Source organism: Dermacentor andersoni, chromosome 11, assembly GCF_023375885.2.
Source record: "Dermacentor andersoni chromosome 11, qqDerAnde1_hic_scaffold, whole genome shotgun sequence".
In the NCBI taxonomy this organism is placed as follows: domain Eukaryota; kingdom Metazoa; phylum Arthropoda; class Arachnida; order Ixodida; family Ixodidae; genus Dermacentor; species Dermacentor andersoni.
The window spans coordinates 54,287,314-54,303,443 of record NC_092824.1 but is presented as its reverse complement, the minus strand read 5'-3'; the positions used below and the strand labels follow the sequence as shown (position 1 = coordinate 54,303,443).

The 16,130-nt window shown below is 44.2% G+C and overlaps 1 protein-coding gene across 1 annotated transcript in view; it reads right to left on the bottom strand.

Annotated features, from left to right (window-relative positions):
* GlcT (ceramide glucosyltransferase) overlaps positions 1 to 16,130 on the bottom strand; it is a 79,645-nt gene that overhangs the window by 8,118 nt on the left and 55,397 nt on the right. The window contains exons 3-8 of the mRNA XM_050167826.3: positions 12,941 to 13,043; positions 11,173 to 11,274; positions 9,161 to 9,273; positions 7,095 to 7,273; positions 5,526 to 5,612; positions 2,954 to 3,143 (exon numbers count right to left, since the gene is read on the bottom strand). Coding sequence (XP_050023783.1) covers positions 2,954 to 3,143; positions 5,526 to 5,612; positions 7,095 to 7,273; positions 9,161 to 9,273; positions 11,173 to 11,274; positions 12,941 to 13,043 — 774 coding nt within the window. The remainder of the gene's footprint in view (positions 1 to 2,953; positions 3,144 to 5,525; positions 5,613 to 7,094; positions 7,274 to 9,160; positions 9,274 to 11,172; positions 11,275 to 12,940; positions 13,044 to 16,130) is intronic.

Here is a 16,130-nt window from a genome sequence, read left to right as displayed (position 1 = left end):
CCCTGTTACATGGGCAGCCTTAATCGCACTTACGCTTACCTGCAGTTGGCGGAATTAAACACAGCTTTAGCGAAGTCAGTGTGCTGTTGCTACACGGGCTCAGTTAGAGAAAGGAACGTGATCGAATGGTAATCATATGAGCAGATTTTTGGACAAATTTAGCTACCTATAATAATATAACACTCTTTAATTAGTAGATCTATGCTACAATGAACTACATGTTCCAACAAATAATAATGCGAAATTGTACGCAAGGTGCATGCTCTTCACCACTAGGTGGAATTCGAAATCAACCTTTCAAACATGGCTGATGAATGCAGCAGAACAGCCAAGCTAATCACTATTTCCTCTACAATTGTTATTGCGTCATTCGGCCGTTTTACTCTTGTCTGTGGCTGACATTTAATGTTTTGTGTGCTACCGTGCAATCGGCGCGAAAAAAATTTTCATGCTGTGTGGTTTCTGAGAAATGCTGGACAGGTTTCTGAGATCTTATTTCTCAAGCATATGATCAATGCTAATGACGATGCCCAGTAACAACTTCTCCATTCTAAGGCAAGGGCCCATGAAAGCTGTAGTTGTAATATATTTAAAAAATGCCAAATAGTCCCTTCTCAAATACGTATACAATATTAACAAGCACCAGTAAATTTCTCAAGTGAGTTGAACGTGTATCACGGAAAAGGAAATATATATTGGCACATTCCTTTTCATATTCTGCAAATAGCCGTAAGCCTTCATTATCTTTACTTCAAATTACTGCCACTTAAAATAAACAAGGGAAGAACCGCCTAATGTTGACAAGCAGTTAAACAAGCAAGTGGTGCTTGTAGAATCTAAACTGCAGTATTATTTAAGTCCCCATGTTACTGCCGAGCATTCCTGTGAAGAAATGCAAAAATTCGCTATTATGCCATGAACTACTCGTCGTTAGCAAACCTGCTTTAGCAGATTAAAATCAACGTAACTGTTGTACAATTCATATATAATCAGCGTTTGTGACATACTTGTTGCACCACGGCAGGTGTGGTATCATAACTGGATTCTCATATGCTATGTTTTTGTTCATCCGCGCATGAAAAACCCACAATGGGCTGGTCTGCGCTCCTTCGACTGGCACTGTAGCGTTGCCTTTGAGAGCTGCATTGTTGTCTAAAAAATTAGCTCTTTGAATAAATGTTCGCAAAGGAAGACGCCGTAAAAATATATTTGAGACGACCACCATAAGTATACAAGCAGAGAGAATGAGGGCGAACAAACGAAAACACCGCAGAAAGCGCCCGTACAACGCCCGAACTGTAGCAGACGACAGGCGTGAGTCCGTGCCCTGACGTCATGCGAGTGGGGCTCGCAGCGCCCCTTGTAGTTGGTTCTCGGGGCTAATACAGTAGAGCTTATTTTTCTCTTCCTTCACAGATGTAAATTAAAGTTCTTTGTCTGCCTGTTCACAGATCTATGCCAATCTGAAAACTTATAGGTCAAAGACAGCGAGGCTGTGCAAGCGAGTTTTCATGTCCTTTGGAAGCACCACAGAACATTGTTCATACGTTTTGGTGGGGGGGAAATGCGAGCAATAATGTACTAACTGGGGAAATGTACGATCCGAAGTCGCTAAACAATCTGACAGACTCAACTGCAGTGTTGACATCTACATAAGGTGAAGCATTAAGTGAATCATTGCAGCACGAGATGCCGACGCGCGCCAAGCTGGTGGGGCGCATGCGGCCAGAGACACGAGTTGTCGTTTTTGCAGGTTTGGCAAACTTGCCGTTTGCGCTCTTCGAATACAGCCTGGGTCAGCAGCTGCTTCGAGCGGGGACGTTTTGATGTCCCCAGTGCTAAATCATTGCGGCACAAGATGACGATGCCCGTCATGATGGTGGGGCCTGAGCAATCAGACGTACACCGTCGTCATCCCATCGCGTAGTGTTTTAAGATGGAGACGGGAAGCGAAATGAAACTGAGCTAGTGGACGTGGCACAGGAATACGATGCCTACCGTGCCACCGGGGTGAAACATTACACTCACCTCCTGCTGCGTGCAACAGGGAACAGTGGCCCGTTTGGCGCGTTTCGGTTATCGCCTACCAAAAGCGTGCAGTACACTTCCGACAGCGCCAAGCCCCATGTGCTGTGAAACGGATAGGTGAAGGTGCGTATTGCAATAGTGTTTCTGGCGATAGCTGTGAATGCAGCATGTGGTGACCCAGGAGGAGGAGATTTGCTGGTGCCGGAGTGGGAAACTGAGTGCGTGCCTGCTTTCGCCGTAGCAGCCACACAAACTCTTGGCTGACCGACATGCCGCTAGTATAATGCGATGTGCGAAAAAAACAAAAACAAATTGTTGGTTAAAAATAAACTGCTCATATAAGTTGTTGCTTATTCAAGTGAAATATATGCAAGGCAACTTTTACTTCTATAGTCAATGATGGTTACGTTTTAAAGCAAATTCAAGGCTCCGACAAACAATGCGTTGCATTTACATTTGATATCAACCATGTCATCGCACAAAAAATCATCGTGGAACTTAGAACGACAGAAAGCTGAGCTAGTTGGTAAGGATTCATAATGCAAAAGAAGAGGTGAGGCGTGCAGACAGGACACAAGAGAAGAGTGCTTCCTGAGCTTGCGCAGATGAGTTATGTGCCTTCTTTTTTCTTTCGCCTCAGTGCTCCTTTCAGTTGATGGTCGGCGTTCATGTTGTCCACTTCCCTACTCTTGTGTCCTGTCTGCACGCCTCACCTCTTCTTTTGCATTACGAATCGTGCAACTCCTCTTAAAGCTTCACCGTAAAACAACTGCACTGCATAATGCGTGTAACAAGATTTCCACCACTGAAATACTTGTGTAGCTCCCAGACAGCTCTGCTCTCTGCTACGTACAAGACCGAGTGTAGTAAATTCTGCAGGAAATCTTTCTTGCATGGTCGCGGCAGTGAAAAAAGGGGCAGGCACCTGCACGACGCTGAGCAACATCCAGTCGAGCAGGAACCAGAGCAGGAGGTGCAGCAGGTACACGGCGAAGGCGTCCCACTGGAAGAGGAAGCTGGTGGCCCACGCCACCATCGCCCCCAGCAGCATGCACTCCGACAGGGGCTCCAGCAGCATGGTGTGTGGCAGCATGGCGAACCGTAGCTTGGCCCACCTGCCATTGCGAGGCGACGACAACCCTTTCAGTGCGAGGTTCGCCACTCCAGAGCAGTCGGCGGTGCTCGCACCGGTTCGATTATGCGCTGCGCAGTTTCTCGAAGCATTCAATTACGGCGAGCTCGGCTTGCACCCAGTGATAACGTTAGCTTGGTGAAAGCGATCGCTGTGGGAAAGTGAACAAGTCTTTTTGAGAGGTAAAGCTTTCTTTGCCTCCTCCTGGCTCCCACTTTGCAGGTTCTGGCTGCCGCTGTCCTTCTGTGTAGCCAACAACCTGGCCCTTCGTACGTACCAACGAGTACGTGCCTATTCGCGGCAAATGCCCCACAATGGGTGCGTACCACTTTGAAAAAGGAGGTATAAAAACCTTAAATGTCTTTAGGTACAGGTGTAGCACCACCACCTACATCTCGGTGGACACACCTGCCATCACCATCCTTCACTTGACAAGCATCGTACATTGCCTTCGCCTACACGACACAGAAGGGTAACAGCTGCAAGCGACAAGGCTGTGTCATCCACTACTGCAGCTAGTTTACGTCATTTTGATTCCAGAACTGCATTGGATCCATGCGTTTCTTTGTTTTTATCTCCAGGGTTCAAGGATTGGGGGCCATCTTATCTTTGGAAGCAACTTGTAAGTAATAATAGATGAAAAATTTATAAAACAGTAAAATAAGGCAGGAAAATAACGTAATGATTTCTGTCACTCGATTCTCTTCCTTCTTTACCATCCACTGTTCATGGCTGGCCGATCCCTTTAATAACGTCGATGCAGGGCGCCGCTCAAACAACTGACGATGCATGAAATGGGATATCAATGGAACAGAATCGTTATGATACCCCGGTCCAGATTGCTGAACAGAAAGGCATGGATAAAATGTTCTTAAAAAAGCACACCTTAGCTACCACATTAAGGCCACATTCTGATAAAAGGATGTTTCGCTTGACACACAGAAGCCAACATGTCTTTTTTACTTGTACGCTGTTGATCAACATCCCATTGTTATTTTCCTGTGACATGCACTTAGCACTTAAATTTTTGTTACAGACAATGCACACGAATGGAGCATTTGTGTATGCTCAGTGGCTGTGGGATACAGCTACTAAGCAGAAGGTTGCGGGCTCGACTCTTGGCCATTACTGTCTCTATTCTGATGGGTGTGGAAGCACCGGCATATAGAAGCATCGGTGTGAATGCACCGGTGCGGAAGCACGGCGCTTGTGCACCGCGCTTTCTGCGCATGTAAAAGAAGCCCAGGCGGTCAGCATTAATTAACCCTAAAAACTTGCTGCACAGTTTTTGGGTGTTACTCCACGCATAATTTAAAGGCCAACTGCAACGAAATTTCACTTTGGCTGATTTGGTCATAAACGAGTAATGTATACTACTATTAGAGAAACCCAGGCAAAGCTGTAGAGCTGCTAGCTGTCTCCTTTTTCTTGTTAGCAGCCTTTGAACAGCACCTGAGCACTAGCACCTGATCAATACGGGTGTGCGAATGGTGATTTTTGAGATCGAATCAAATACAAATCATATAGTGCAAGAATGAATCAAATCGGATACCAAATAGTTTTTGTACAATGGAAAGCCATTATCACAATTAATATAGAACGATGTTCACATTCTAGTAGTCTTAAAGTTAGCAAGTTTCTGTCAATACATAGTATGATATGAAGAGTCGTTTATTAAATGCACAAATAGAGCTAGAAGCAAACAAGCCTTTCCTTCGCATGTACAAGGATTTTCAGAGAGTGCAAATTATTGCTGCATAGCCTGCAAGGTATGGCTAGTACATGACACAGCCTGCTGCGCTACGCAGGTTATGTTTTATGTTTATGATATGGCCACGGGGACGAAAACTTACTGTACTTTTGCTCCAATTATATGTTTGATTGGGTGCAGTTGACATTTCGAAATATTCAAAAAGTATTTAAAAAGTATTCGCATTTACGATTAGTGACTATTTGATTCAAAGACCGAATCAAACAGGACACTATTCGATTCATTACTCGCAAGTTTCGGATATTGGCACCCCCCTAACCTACAGCAGCCGCGAGCATCAGCTAACCTAAGAGGTCATGCCAAGGGACCATACTGGTCATAAACGTTCCAAGTGCTGAGCCCCTTCAAACGAGCGGTAATGACAGCATTTATTTTCTTGCTCTTTTTTAAATAGAGTTTCGGTATCAAGAACGTGTTTTTGCTAGCCTTTCGTAACGAATCCACTCGTACTTCAAGCGTAACATTTTGTAAGGAGGCCGTACTATATCCAATATCTGAAAGTGGGCTTTTTACGCGGTCCAAGATGTTATTCCAGTTGGCCTTTAATGTCAATGCGCGTATGCCCTGAGGCAGCCAGTTCAAACGAACACTCACCTCGCCACCCGGGTTTGGAAAAGCCCGACCTCACAGAGGCCAGAGTTCTGCCACGCTGGCTGGGAGCTGATCTTGATCTTCCAGCCCCTGCGGCAAACAACCACAGACAGGAAAGTGGCGTTGGTGACTTTACGAGAGAGTCACTAAATTTAGCGAGCTTTAAGTCACCTCAATCCTCTAAGGGACCTTGAAGATGTAACATAGTCATGAATGATTGTCCCATTTTGGCTCATAACCGGCAGGCTAGCTAATTATGCATTTCAATTTCTTGAGCACATAATGTATGCTTCTTTGACAAATCCAGCAGAAGAATTACAGAGAAGAATTAGAATTGTGCTACCAACCACAGGCAATTAAAAAAAAATTCTGTGTATATCTAAACAAAAGCACCTGATATAAACTGCTTGAGGTTAGCTTTAGCGTTGACAATGAAACATTTTTGTTATGGTAAAGTGGCAGAGATTCATCAGAAAATCTCCAGCATACATTCTATTTAACTGCTGATGTAAAGCATGTGAGGTGACAACTATTGCCATGTAATCCTGTTACGATTTTCATTTGACGAGAACGCTTCAAACAAAGACGCTTCAAACACATTGCAGTTGGACAAAGCATCACAAGGTGTCACTGCCAGCTTTGCCACTGCCGTCCGCAGCTTCGGTAACCAAATAACCCGTCAACGGCATGTAAAAAATTGAAAATTTACAACTTTCTAAAGCCCCAACCAGACGTACGCGCTGGTATGCGGCCGCACGCGCAGCGCCGCATCTGAACCTGTACGGCGTCAGACGCGGAGGCTGCATCACATGTTGATGCGCGGCAGCGTGGAGACCTTGCACTGCTAGGTTTCTTGCGGCCGCACCAGGAGCTGCCGCTCGCGTCACCCGCCCGACGCGCCTCGCGTGACGACAGCGAACCAACGTGACTTCCGGAAAAATTCTACGCGCGGCGTGCAGGCAAACCCGGGCAAGCTGCATGCGTTGTGATCGGAGTTCCACGCGGGTTTTGGTATTTTATGATGGCAGCCGCTGAAGTCTTCAGCTGTAATGGGTGCATTATTACCGAAATGTTCATCGCCGAAGTTCAGGACCTGACACAGCGCACAGAACGTGTAAGGCACAGAGCACGCGAGTAATGCTATGCCTACGCTGCTGCAGGTTTCACCGAGTTCACAATACTGACAGGTGAGCTGACTGAACCACTAGGAGTCCTGCAATATCATTTTTAAAATATAAAAACAAATTTTAAGTTATAACTTATTGCATGTCATTGCCATTTTTAGCACATTGCTTAACATGACCGTTAAGCGTAGGCTGGGCTGTTTTGAATTGCTGCGACGAAACGTGCAGCGACGAGCATGCGGAAACTCCTGCATCGTTTGGGTGCACGCCCTCTTCCTCCGCTGGGTGTGACAGGACGTCAAGTGAGCATGGCGCATGCGGACGCGTTCCAACGCATATGTCTGGTTGGGGCTTAAGGCACATCAGTAGTCCTTTAAAAGACCCACACGCTCCTGAAGGTGGCTTTATCATTGTGATGCGTAGAAAGCTGGATGCAAAGCATACTAACCTGTCTTCAAAAGACTTGGCAAAGAAGAAGTCCTCTGCCAAGTAGTGGCCAAACGCCCTGATGCCGCCCACCTCGTCGAGCAGCTTCTTCCGCATCAACGCCGACATTCCCGTTGCACAGTTGATGCGTAGAAAGTCGGCGGCCAGGTAGATGCGTGCGTGCGCCGTTCCAAAGTATACCTGCACACGTGCGTGTCATAATGGGGGACCTCAGAGAAGTCGTGACACGAGGTGCTGCCACACTTTTCTAAACCCTCAAACTGCCAAGTTCTTTTCTTTACACAGATTTCACGTTATATCAAGTGGCAATAAATGTATCATATTGGCAATTTATCTGTTAAATTATCCCAAAATATTAATGAAAGGCACATTCTCTGAAAGACTCTCTCAGGACACATTTAAAGTTTGAGCGCAATTATCTGAACAGATGACACCGAAAGGAATCGAGAGCATTGAGGAACATGTTCAAGAGCCGAAACTCTAATGCTTGATGCAGACTGAGTTGACAAGCATGGCTCGTCTCTGGCAAGAAAACCATAAAAGGCCTGGACAAATAGGACTTGACCTGAAGTAAAAGGGACACCACAGAAGAAAAAAACTAAATCAGATTAAACTGATAAAGCGTTCTTCGAAAACACTATTTTCACTAAATCCGCAATAATGAGTCGATTACATGAAAAGGAAATGAAGGTAAAAGTTTCATTCTTTAGCGTTACGATCCAGAACCTCCTGCCAGTACATAAGTGTGACATCAAAAATTTAAAAGTATTTATTCGTGCCTGGGCCACCGTCAGCCGAGTGAAAGTTCTCAAAACTTGCCATCTTTGGCTCCTGTCTATTTTCCTGTCCATTTTTACCTATAAACAAATAACTACGCCCGAGCAGATGCTGTCAAAATCAAGTCATGGCAAGCTAGTGTCAGAACTACAAGATGGCGCCACCATCTCTTTTTGCTTCTTGCCTCTGTTCTGGCATACCAGCCCTGTTATCATGCTAAGAGCATCATTTTTTGGCATTGTAGAAGGTCAATTTACTAACACAGGTAGAATAACGTTTCTCTTTAGAGCCCCCTTAAAGGTCACCTTGTCAAAACATTGGTTCCAGAGCCATCCCTTGTTCGAACACATTTGATATCCTGCATAAAAGCACTTCCCCATCTGCCAATGCCCAGGTGCCAACCTGGTTCGTGCTGGCGATCGGCGTGGTGGAATTATCGCCCGGGTGATGGCTAACCTCAGAGTTTTGCCTTAAGCGCAGTGTCTTATCATGCAAAAGAGGAGTCAAGTGAACCTAAGGATTGTGCTTTGTCGGTTACTGGGGCAACAAACTCCTGTGCTGTCTGGATACACTTCCATGTTTGCCTACATGTTTGCCTTAACAGCGCAAGAAAGACGACGGCACAAGAGAATAGAACAAGGCAAGCGCTAACTTTCCTGATGAAAAAAAATATTTTAACCGCCATCGCAAAAACATATAATGCAAGGACAAAACAAATCATGGTGCGTGCGCATTCAAAACACCAAAACATCGAAATATCACCTATCACCCCAAAACAAGAAACTCAAAATCTGAGAGCAAGAACATGTCAACTCATGCACGTGCCCAAAAGCATGCGAGCTGTAGAGAGCATCAAGTTGGTCAGGAATAAGCATCAGTTTGAAGTTGGCGCTTCTCCTGTCGTTTTCTCTTGCGTCGTCTTCCTTGCACTATTAATACAAACAGGCTTGCGTACAAACTTTCCTAACTTTCGGTTTCTATGCACAGATGCATTCATTACGAGCTCTTCGTGGTGCCCTTGGTTGGAGAGGACACAAGACTGCACAGCGGCACTTACATAAGAAAAATTAGAAACTGAGCGTCATTCGAATTAGTGCTATTGATTAAATCAATTTTTGATATGCCAGAACCCCCATGCAGTCCTGGGGCTCTTTCAATTGCAAGCACCATGTCATTACAGCTCCTACTGAACGAGACTTAACTCTTGTCTTCTGTAAATGTTTACGAGAGAGTTTATGCAAACATACGCCCAGGAGCCACTGCACTGCGAGATGGTGATGAACCACTGACCTTCTCTAAAATGGCCGGGAAACCCTTTCTATCACAGGCAAAAGGCATCTGGTGGACCAGGGCCACGTCGTCCGCCATGGTCAGCACCATGTCCAGGAGCGTGTCCTCCTTCACTGCAAATGTGTTGCCCTCCACTGATGAGCACGCATTCGGGCCAACAAGCATACAGACCACTCAACACCAGCGAAAATAAGCGGCATCACTCGCTCTAAAACCGACTCCGAAATAATGTCTAAGGAACATCTTCCTGATACCCCTAGCACATTGTGTTGTGCACTGTCAAAAAATCTTTTTCAATGTTCGCTCTGAAACTACTGCGTAGAATATTCATTCAGAATGTTAAATTAAATTGTGGGGTTTTACATGCCAAAACCACGATATGATTATGAGGCCCGCCGTAGCACAATGGTAAACACCCCGCCGCCAAAGTGGCACTAAATTTGCCCGTCTGACCAGGGTATTTATGAGTGTCTCCTTGAGCGAGTGCAATTTGCATTTAATTTCATTTACGGGCTGTCACATGGAAACATTTTAGCGACACAGTGTAAAATGCAATTGCAGGTGTGAATGCATTCGTCAAACTTGTTCTATGTCGAAGTGTGTACCAGCCTTGATGGCAATGCTTAAAAATTAAATGCCCGAAAACTGCCATTTTGCTTCTGCCAACAAAAGCAGCCTTGTTTTTCCTTTTAGATGACGATGCTTCGTCACTCTCAGTGCTTCTAAACGTGCAACACGTCTTCATTCGTGATGATTATGCTAATGTCACTTTGCAAATACTGCTTAAATTACCCATTACATAATGTGCTGGCTGATTTACTGAAGCCATCAATCCATCAATCAAGCTATCAATGAAGCCACTGCCATCAATCCCAAATGACATTTCCTTTTTTTCCGTCGGGCAGCGTGCTGTCAAAGTGGCATTCACTGAGGCGAGCTGCACTCAGTGTCACTAAGTTTGCCCACCTGACTAGGGTATTAGAAACATACTTGATGCAGCCAATGTCAAAAGATTGCGAGATGCGAAGTTCAAGCCCAGTTTCTTATAGCAACCAGCAAAATAATACAATGCTATATTGCATTGTGTTGCTTTAAAAAAGCATCTTTTGCCCATCTGTTGCAAGACGTCCTCTAGACTTCCATAAAAAGGCATTCTGCGGACGTCTTGAATAGTTGCAGATGTTGTGGCCCATTTTGCCTAGTCACAGGTGTCCATAAAAGGTCTTGCTATCAGTGGGTATGTTGGTGGCATACGCTAGTCAATGCAGCACATCTGAATTGCAGAATTTATAGTGTCCTGTAAAAATTTGGTGCCAACTGCACAATATATTTCCACACATGGCTTTGCTGGACGGCTAAATGCATCAGAGGCATTCAACACCAACCAGTGAACTCTAGCAACCTTCGGTGTAAACAACACAAGAATAAAAAGGTCAAAAGAATTATGTGTCACTGCCTCTTCTTGTTTACCTTGTTTTGTTTTTCTTGCATGCTTCTTACACCACACCATGCATTACCAACTTGCCGAAACTGCCATAAGTATGAAGTGTTGCTACCATTTATCCCACCCAATACTTTCCAATTATCAGGTGGACAAACTGCAAATTATGGCAAATGATTAAAATAACCCTAACACACTCTTAACCCCGCAAAGCCTCATGTACCATTTTGCTATGCTGAGTTCAGTAACACAAAATTCTTACTTCAATGCGGGAAATCTTGTTCCTGGCTCACAGTAATGTTTTTGATATGCTGGAGCAAGTATTAGTTCTAGATAGAATGGGAAAAAAACTATTATGATTAGGATACTATTTAGGGCATTCACATATTTAATCAAGAAACAATTCATTATATTTTGTATGAACTCAACCCTCCATGGCCAAAAATAAAGACAAACAAGTTGTTCTAGTTTTCCTTCATGTGGAATGGTGTCTAGGCTTTACGGGTTTAATGCACTATTGCTTACAACAGCAACAACTACAATGTTTTCAAAGAAAGGCGAGAGCACTCACTCCGAATTCCACTGTCGGAGATCAAGATGAGCTCATACTTGGCAGCTTCGTAGCCTGGTTGCATATTGTTGATCTTGGGATTTACCCCAACAGGGCAGCCCCCTGGGCAAAAGAAACAAAGTATGGCTTACACCACAACTCTCTCAGGGCAAAAGTGCTGTTTATGCCACAGGAAATGACAAAAGCTTTCAGTGCTGGCATGTCCACAATGTACGCACAAGCAGACTGGTCAACACACACCGCAGACGTGCCATCACGTGGAGCTTACGTCATGGCAGCAAGGATAGTGAGAAATCGAGGCCAGTACAAAGTAGTGATTTCGTTCGTTCGATCCTATTCCTTTCGCATTACCCACCGTTCAACACCAGCCAATCTCGGTGATAGCACATGCGGAACCTCACTTGGACCACTGTAGAAGTGCAAAAGGGAATGGCACCATAATACAATGATTATGTTATCCTGATCCTGAGCAATTGAAACAGGCAACCTTGAAACAACAATCTTCTAAAACACGTTATTTTGAAACTCTGCATGCCAAGCGATTCGTGGCGTGCATCACTGGCATGGTTTACCGCATCCCAATCACACGTGGCCACATGTATGTCAGCCAGACAGGCTGTTGCCTGAACGACAGGCTATGAGAACATGCAGTGTCCTCATTTGTAGCAGATCTGCCCTCGCAACTGCAGTACTTGAGGCTCTCGTCCCCTATTTTGCAAGACTCGTGTACGTTGCACCGGGCAACTGAAAGATGGCCACGGGATTTAACGAAGTCGGCCGATACACAAAAGATAGGTTGTGCCATGCTTAAGTGCACCTGCTGTAGTTTTGGTGGAAAAAGAAGCAGCCTATCTTGGGAGACAGTAGGAACCCTGACGCTAGGGCCCAACATAACTGTGTTGTTCAATAGGCTGCGTGCCAGATGTTACTGTTGCACTGAATGAACTTGATGGCCTTGCTTTATTTACAGCTTGGATGCATTTCCTGTCCATTCACCTGTGGGCCGAAGCGTGTAAACGAAGACATGACGACATTGCTGCAATAGAGACCGTTACTGAGCAACAGTAACAAAAAATAAAAAGATACGTGCAAACAGGCTTGATGTACACGTGTGTTAAGTGATGCTTTCCCAAAGTAAGTTTAATTCCAAGTTAGTGCTCATGCTGTTTAATCTTGCACTCTGTTCTGTGCATTGCTCTATTTGAACCTTGCCTATTTTATTCCTGTAGAAGTATTTTAGTCCTGTGTAAAGGGCTGCTGTGTCTTTACACATGGAAATATGTTCAGCCGTTGTTAATATGCACATCCCATAACCATTATTTCCACAATTTGCTGCCTTATTGGTCCTGCACAAGCATTTATAACTATTTTTTTCAGCGTACAATACAAGGGTGGAATGCTTCGGCTGCCAGTGTCTTATCTGATAAGGTTGCTGCATTTAAACACGCTGCGTCCATCCTCTAAATACGATGACGCATCTGCTCTACGTTGTTATCATAATGCACTTCTGTGAACTGTGATCGACAGGTATGGTTTCATCGTTCATGTGCTCGCACAACAAGAATCTTGTATTGTTTGAGTCTGCTTCTACCATGACTGCATTTGATTCCCACCGTTTTGGTCTCGTTCAAGACGCAATTATACTTGTAAACAAGCAAGCAAGCAAACAAACAAACAAACAATCCAGTTCAGCACATCAGTTTCGACCTCAGTATGCTACAGACATGAAAACAGAGAAGGCAGAGGAGGATGACTGGTGCATACTGACCTACAAAGACCCTGGCGTCGACCAGTGGGTGTTTCTCCATGAGTCTCCGCACCAGCATTATGGAAGGGTCCCCTTCATCTTGGATGCAGAACAAAAGCTCAAACTGCACAGAAAAGACAGGGCAACAACAACAAAAAATTAAATTAAATTATGGGGTTTTACGTGCCAAAACCACTTTCTGATTACGAGGCACGCCGTAGTGGAGGACTCCGGAAATTTCGACCACCTGGGGTTCTTTAAAGTGCACCTAAATCTAAGCACACCGGTATTTTCGCATTTCGCCTCCATCGAAATGCGGCCGCCGTGGCCGGGATTCGATCCCGCGACCTCGTGCTCAGCAGCCCAACACCATAGCCACTGAGCATTCACGGCGGGTAGGGCAACGACAGTCACTGTTACATGGGAGCAGCTCTTTCCCATGATCTTTGTGCTACTATACAATGTTGCACCCTGGAGCAGGTCTTCCGAAGTTCTAAGACCTTAGAGTCGGAAACAAGTTGTCACGGCATGCGATTCATGTCTTTGCTGCATAGATGCAAGGTTGCTTGAAATAGAAAAGTCACATGACCTAAATATTTCAGGGGACACTCATTCTAAAAAATAACTTCGTAATATTTTAAATGAATGTATTGTGTATATTCATAAATAAAACGTGACAATATGCACAGGAAACAAAGCTTTACTAACATTTTGGCTGCTGTCTGGTCATTTTGCGACTGTATAGCTGGAGCCATGTTAATTCTCTGCGACTGTGTGCATTTTTTTTTTTACCATTCCATTGTTACCCAACAGCACCTAGCACAGTGAACTCATACATTTCTTGTAACAATTCATAAATCTAACTTGTTGACATTAACAGCAGCAAATATTGATGATAAGAAAGAATTATGTCATGTAAACTGCAGCTTATTTTGTTACACACATGTGCTTGTTTTAAAAAAAATGCAATAAGTAGTCATAGTAATGGCACTCCTCTTCTCAATGCCATTAATGCCTCCAGCACACACCCCCAACTTTGTACTTTACTCCTTTTTTCTTGCAGGTGGATTAACGGCTCACCAAACACATTCATAATTGAGAACCAGTAACCTACACTATGCCCTTCATATTAGCCATCAATACTAAATGAACTGGCAACACTATCGTCTCATTCAAGTACGATTTTTATGAACTGGTACTAGGATGCATGCTTATGTCAACATCACTGCTTGGTTCATTTCTTCCAGTTTTCATGCTGCCTCTATATATGTACGACTCTCATGACTACGATTATGCCCTGTACAAATGCACAATATTTCAAGTGCGCTTTCCTACGCTAGCCAGCAAGTTAGGCAAACAACGACTCTGCCCACTGAGTTGCACGAAGCAAATGCACAACAAGCACCGCACCTGGTTGCCACGGCACTCATCCCTGCCTGCCTACTACGCTAACAACCAACCTCCCGCATCAACGGGAGCAAGCACTGGTCGCAGCCTACAAAGCTTCGGACAGCGGAAGCTGTGACCGCACAACACGGCACTGCTGACGCAACAACGTGGCGTCAGCTTTCGAGTCTGCTGGGATCACACCCTTCGTCTCTAGCACGTGATAAGCTCGTGGACTCGGGGAAGGCTTCGCGAGCCTTTATCTGTCGGGTCAATGTTTCTGGCATGAGGACATCCCTTGCCGTGCACGTTTCCAGAAAACAATTAGGTGGGTGTGTTGGTGTCGCTAAATTTATCTCGCAAGCCTCAAATGGGGATCGGAGATCAGAACAGACTGTTTCCCAATGGCTTAAATGAATGTCGGCAGGATCATTTAATGGGGGAAAATGGAACAGCAAAACACTTATATCAAATGACTTCCAGATGCTCAGAGCTGTGGTGACATGAACATTATAACTCATGACGGAAATGATTATGATGACAAATGAAGCATTTATTATTGTGCTCAGGCAAAGCTATGAAGCCTTCATATGGGTGTACTTAGAAATGTGTACTTACACAAGCTACAAGAACTGGTAGAAGAAATCACTAAATGCAAGACACACAGAAGGCAACTGAAGGCAAATGCAAAATAAAACACAGAGGAGTAAACAAAAAAAAAGTAATAAAATACAAAACAATATAAAATCAATAAATAAAAATAAAAAAGGCGAAGAAAGAGAGAGGGCTTGGAGTCAAGCAAGCTAATTGTGTAACATAATGGTTAAAACTAATTCACAACATAAGAAGTGAGCTCTGAAATAATAATAATAATGATGATGATGATGATGATGATGCTGTTAGAATGCAAGAGGAGGAGACAAACAAGGTCCACGAGTAGGAAAAACAGTATTGTATTTTCACTGCTGCAAGACTGGGGCTATGAATTGCCAGTACTTGGCTCACAGTGTGCTTGAAAGACCAAGATTAAGAATCTTTAATCAAGTACCAATTTACAATGCCAGTTACAAGCTAACCAAAAATTTGCAGCACTTTTTCAGTACAGCACACAACTGCCCTGGCTCTTTTGACAGTTTCGCATTAACACTTTGCCAAACACCAGAAAAAGAGATGACATCAATGACTACTGGCTTTCCTGCAATTCAAGGTATTCATATTGCACTGTATTAAGACATGAGGGCTGGAAAAGGCCCAACTCACTAATGTGAAAGCTTGTAAAACCACAGTGACAGCCACCAAAGCTATCATGATAATCAACTTCGCCAAGCCCAAACACCATTCAATATCAAGGAAAATTAAGGTAACTTGTTCACCTATATTTCCGACCAGGAAGAGTATATTCATTAAAAAAAATGAAATGTTATTTGAGTAAAATGTTGATTAGTGTAGTAGGCATTTAATTAGTAGTTGGCTTCATGACCTCTCAATTGAACACTCGCTCCCAGCATATCAAGGACGCTGCTACGGGCTTTGCGTTAATTTTTCCACACTACAACAATCATTTAAGGTATCAAATTCAGCCTAGCCAAGATGACATGTTGGATATTGCCACGACAATGCCATCAAAACCAACAGCAAGCACTGTCCTTGCACTGCATTGAAAACTGCTTTGCAAGTGAATTCTGTCCCATTCTATGTTTTTTTTTTTATTACAGCACTGCGGGTGACGCATCAACAACCCACAAGCCAGTCGCTAACATCTGCCCTCCTGCGAAGCATTTTCTCCAGGCTCCTTTGTTTTGCTTTCCAGACACGCATCATGCCT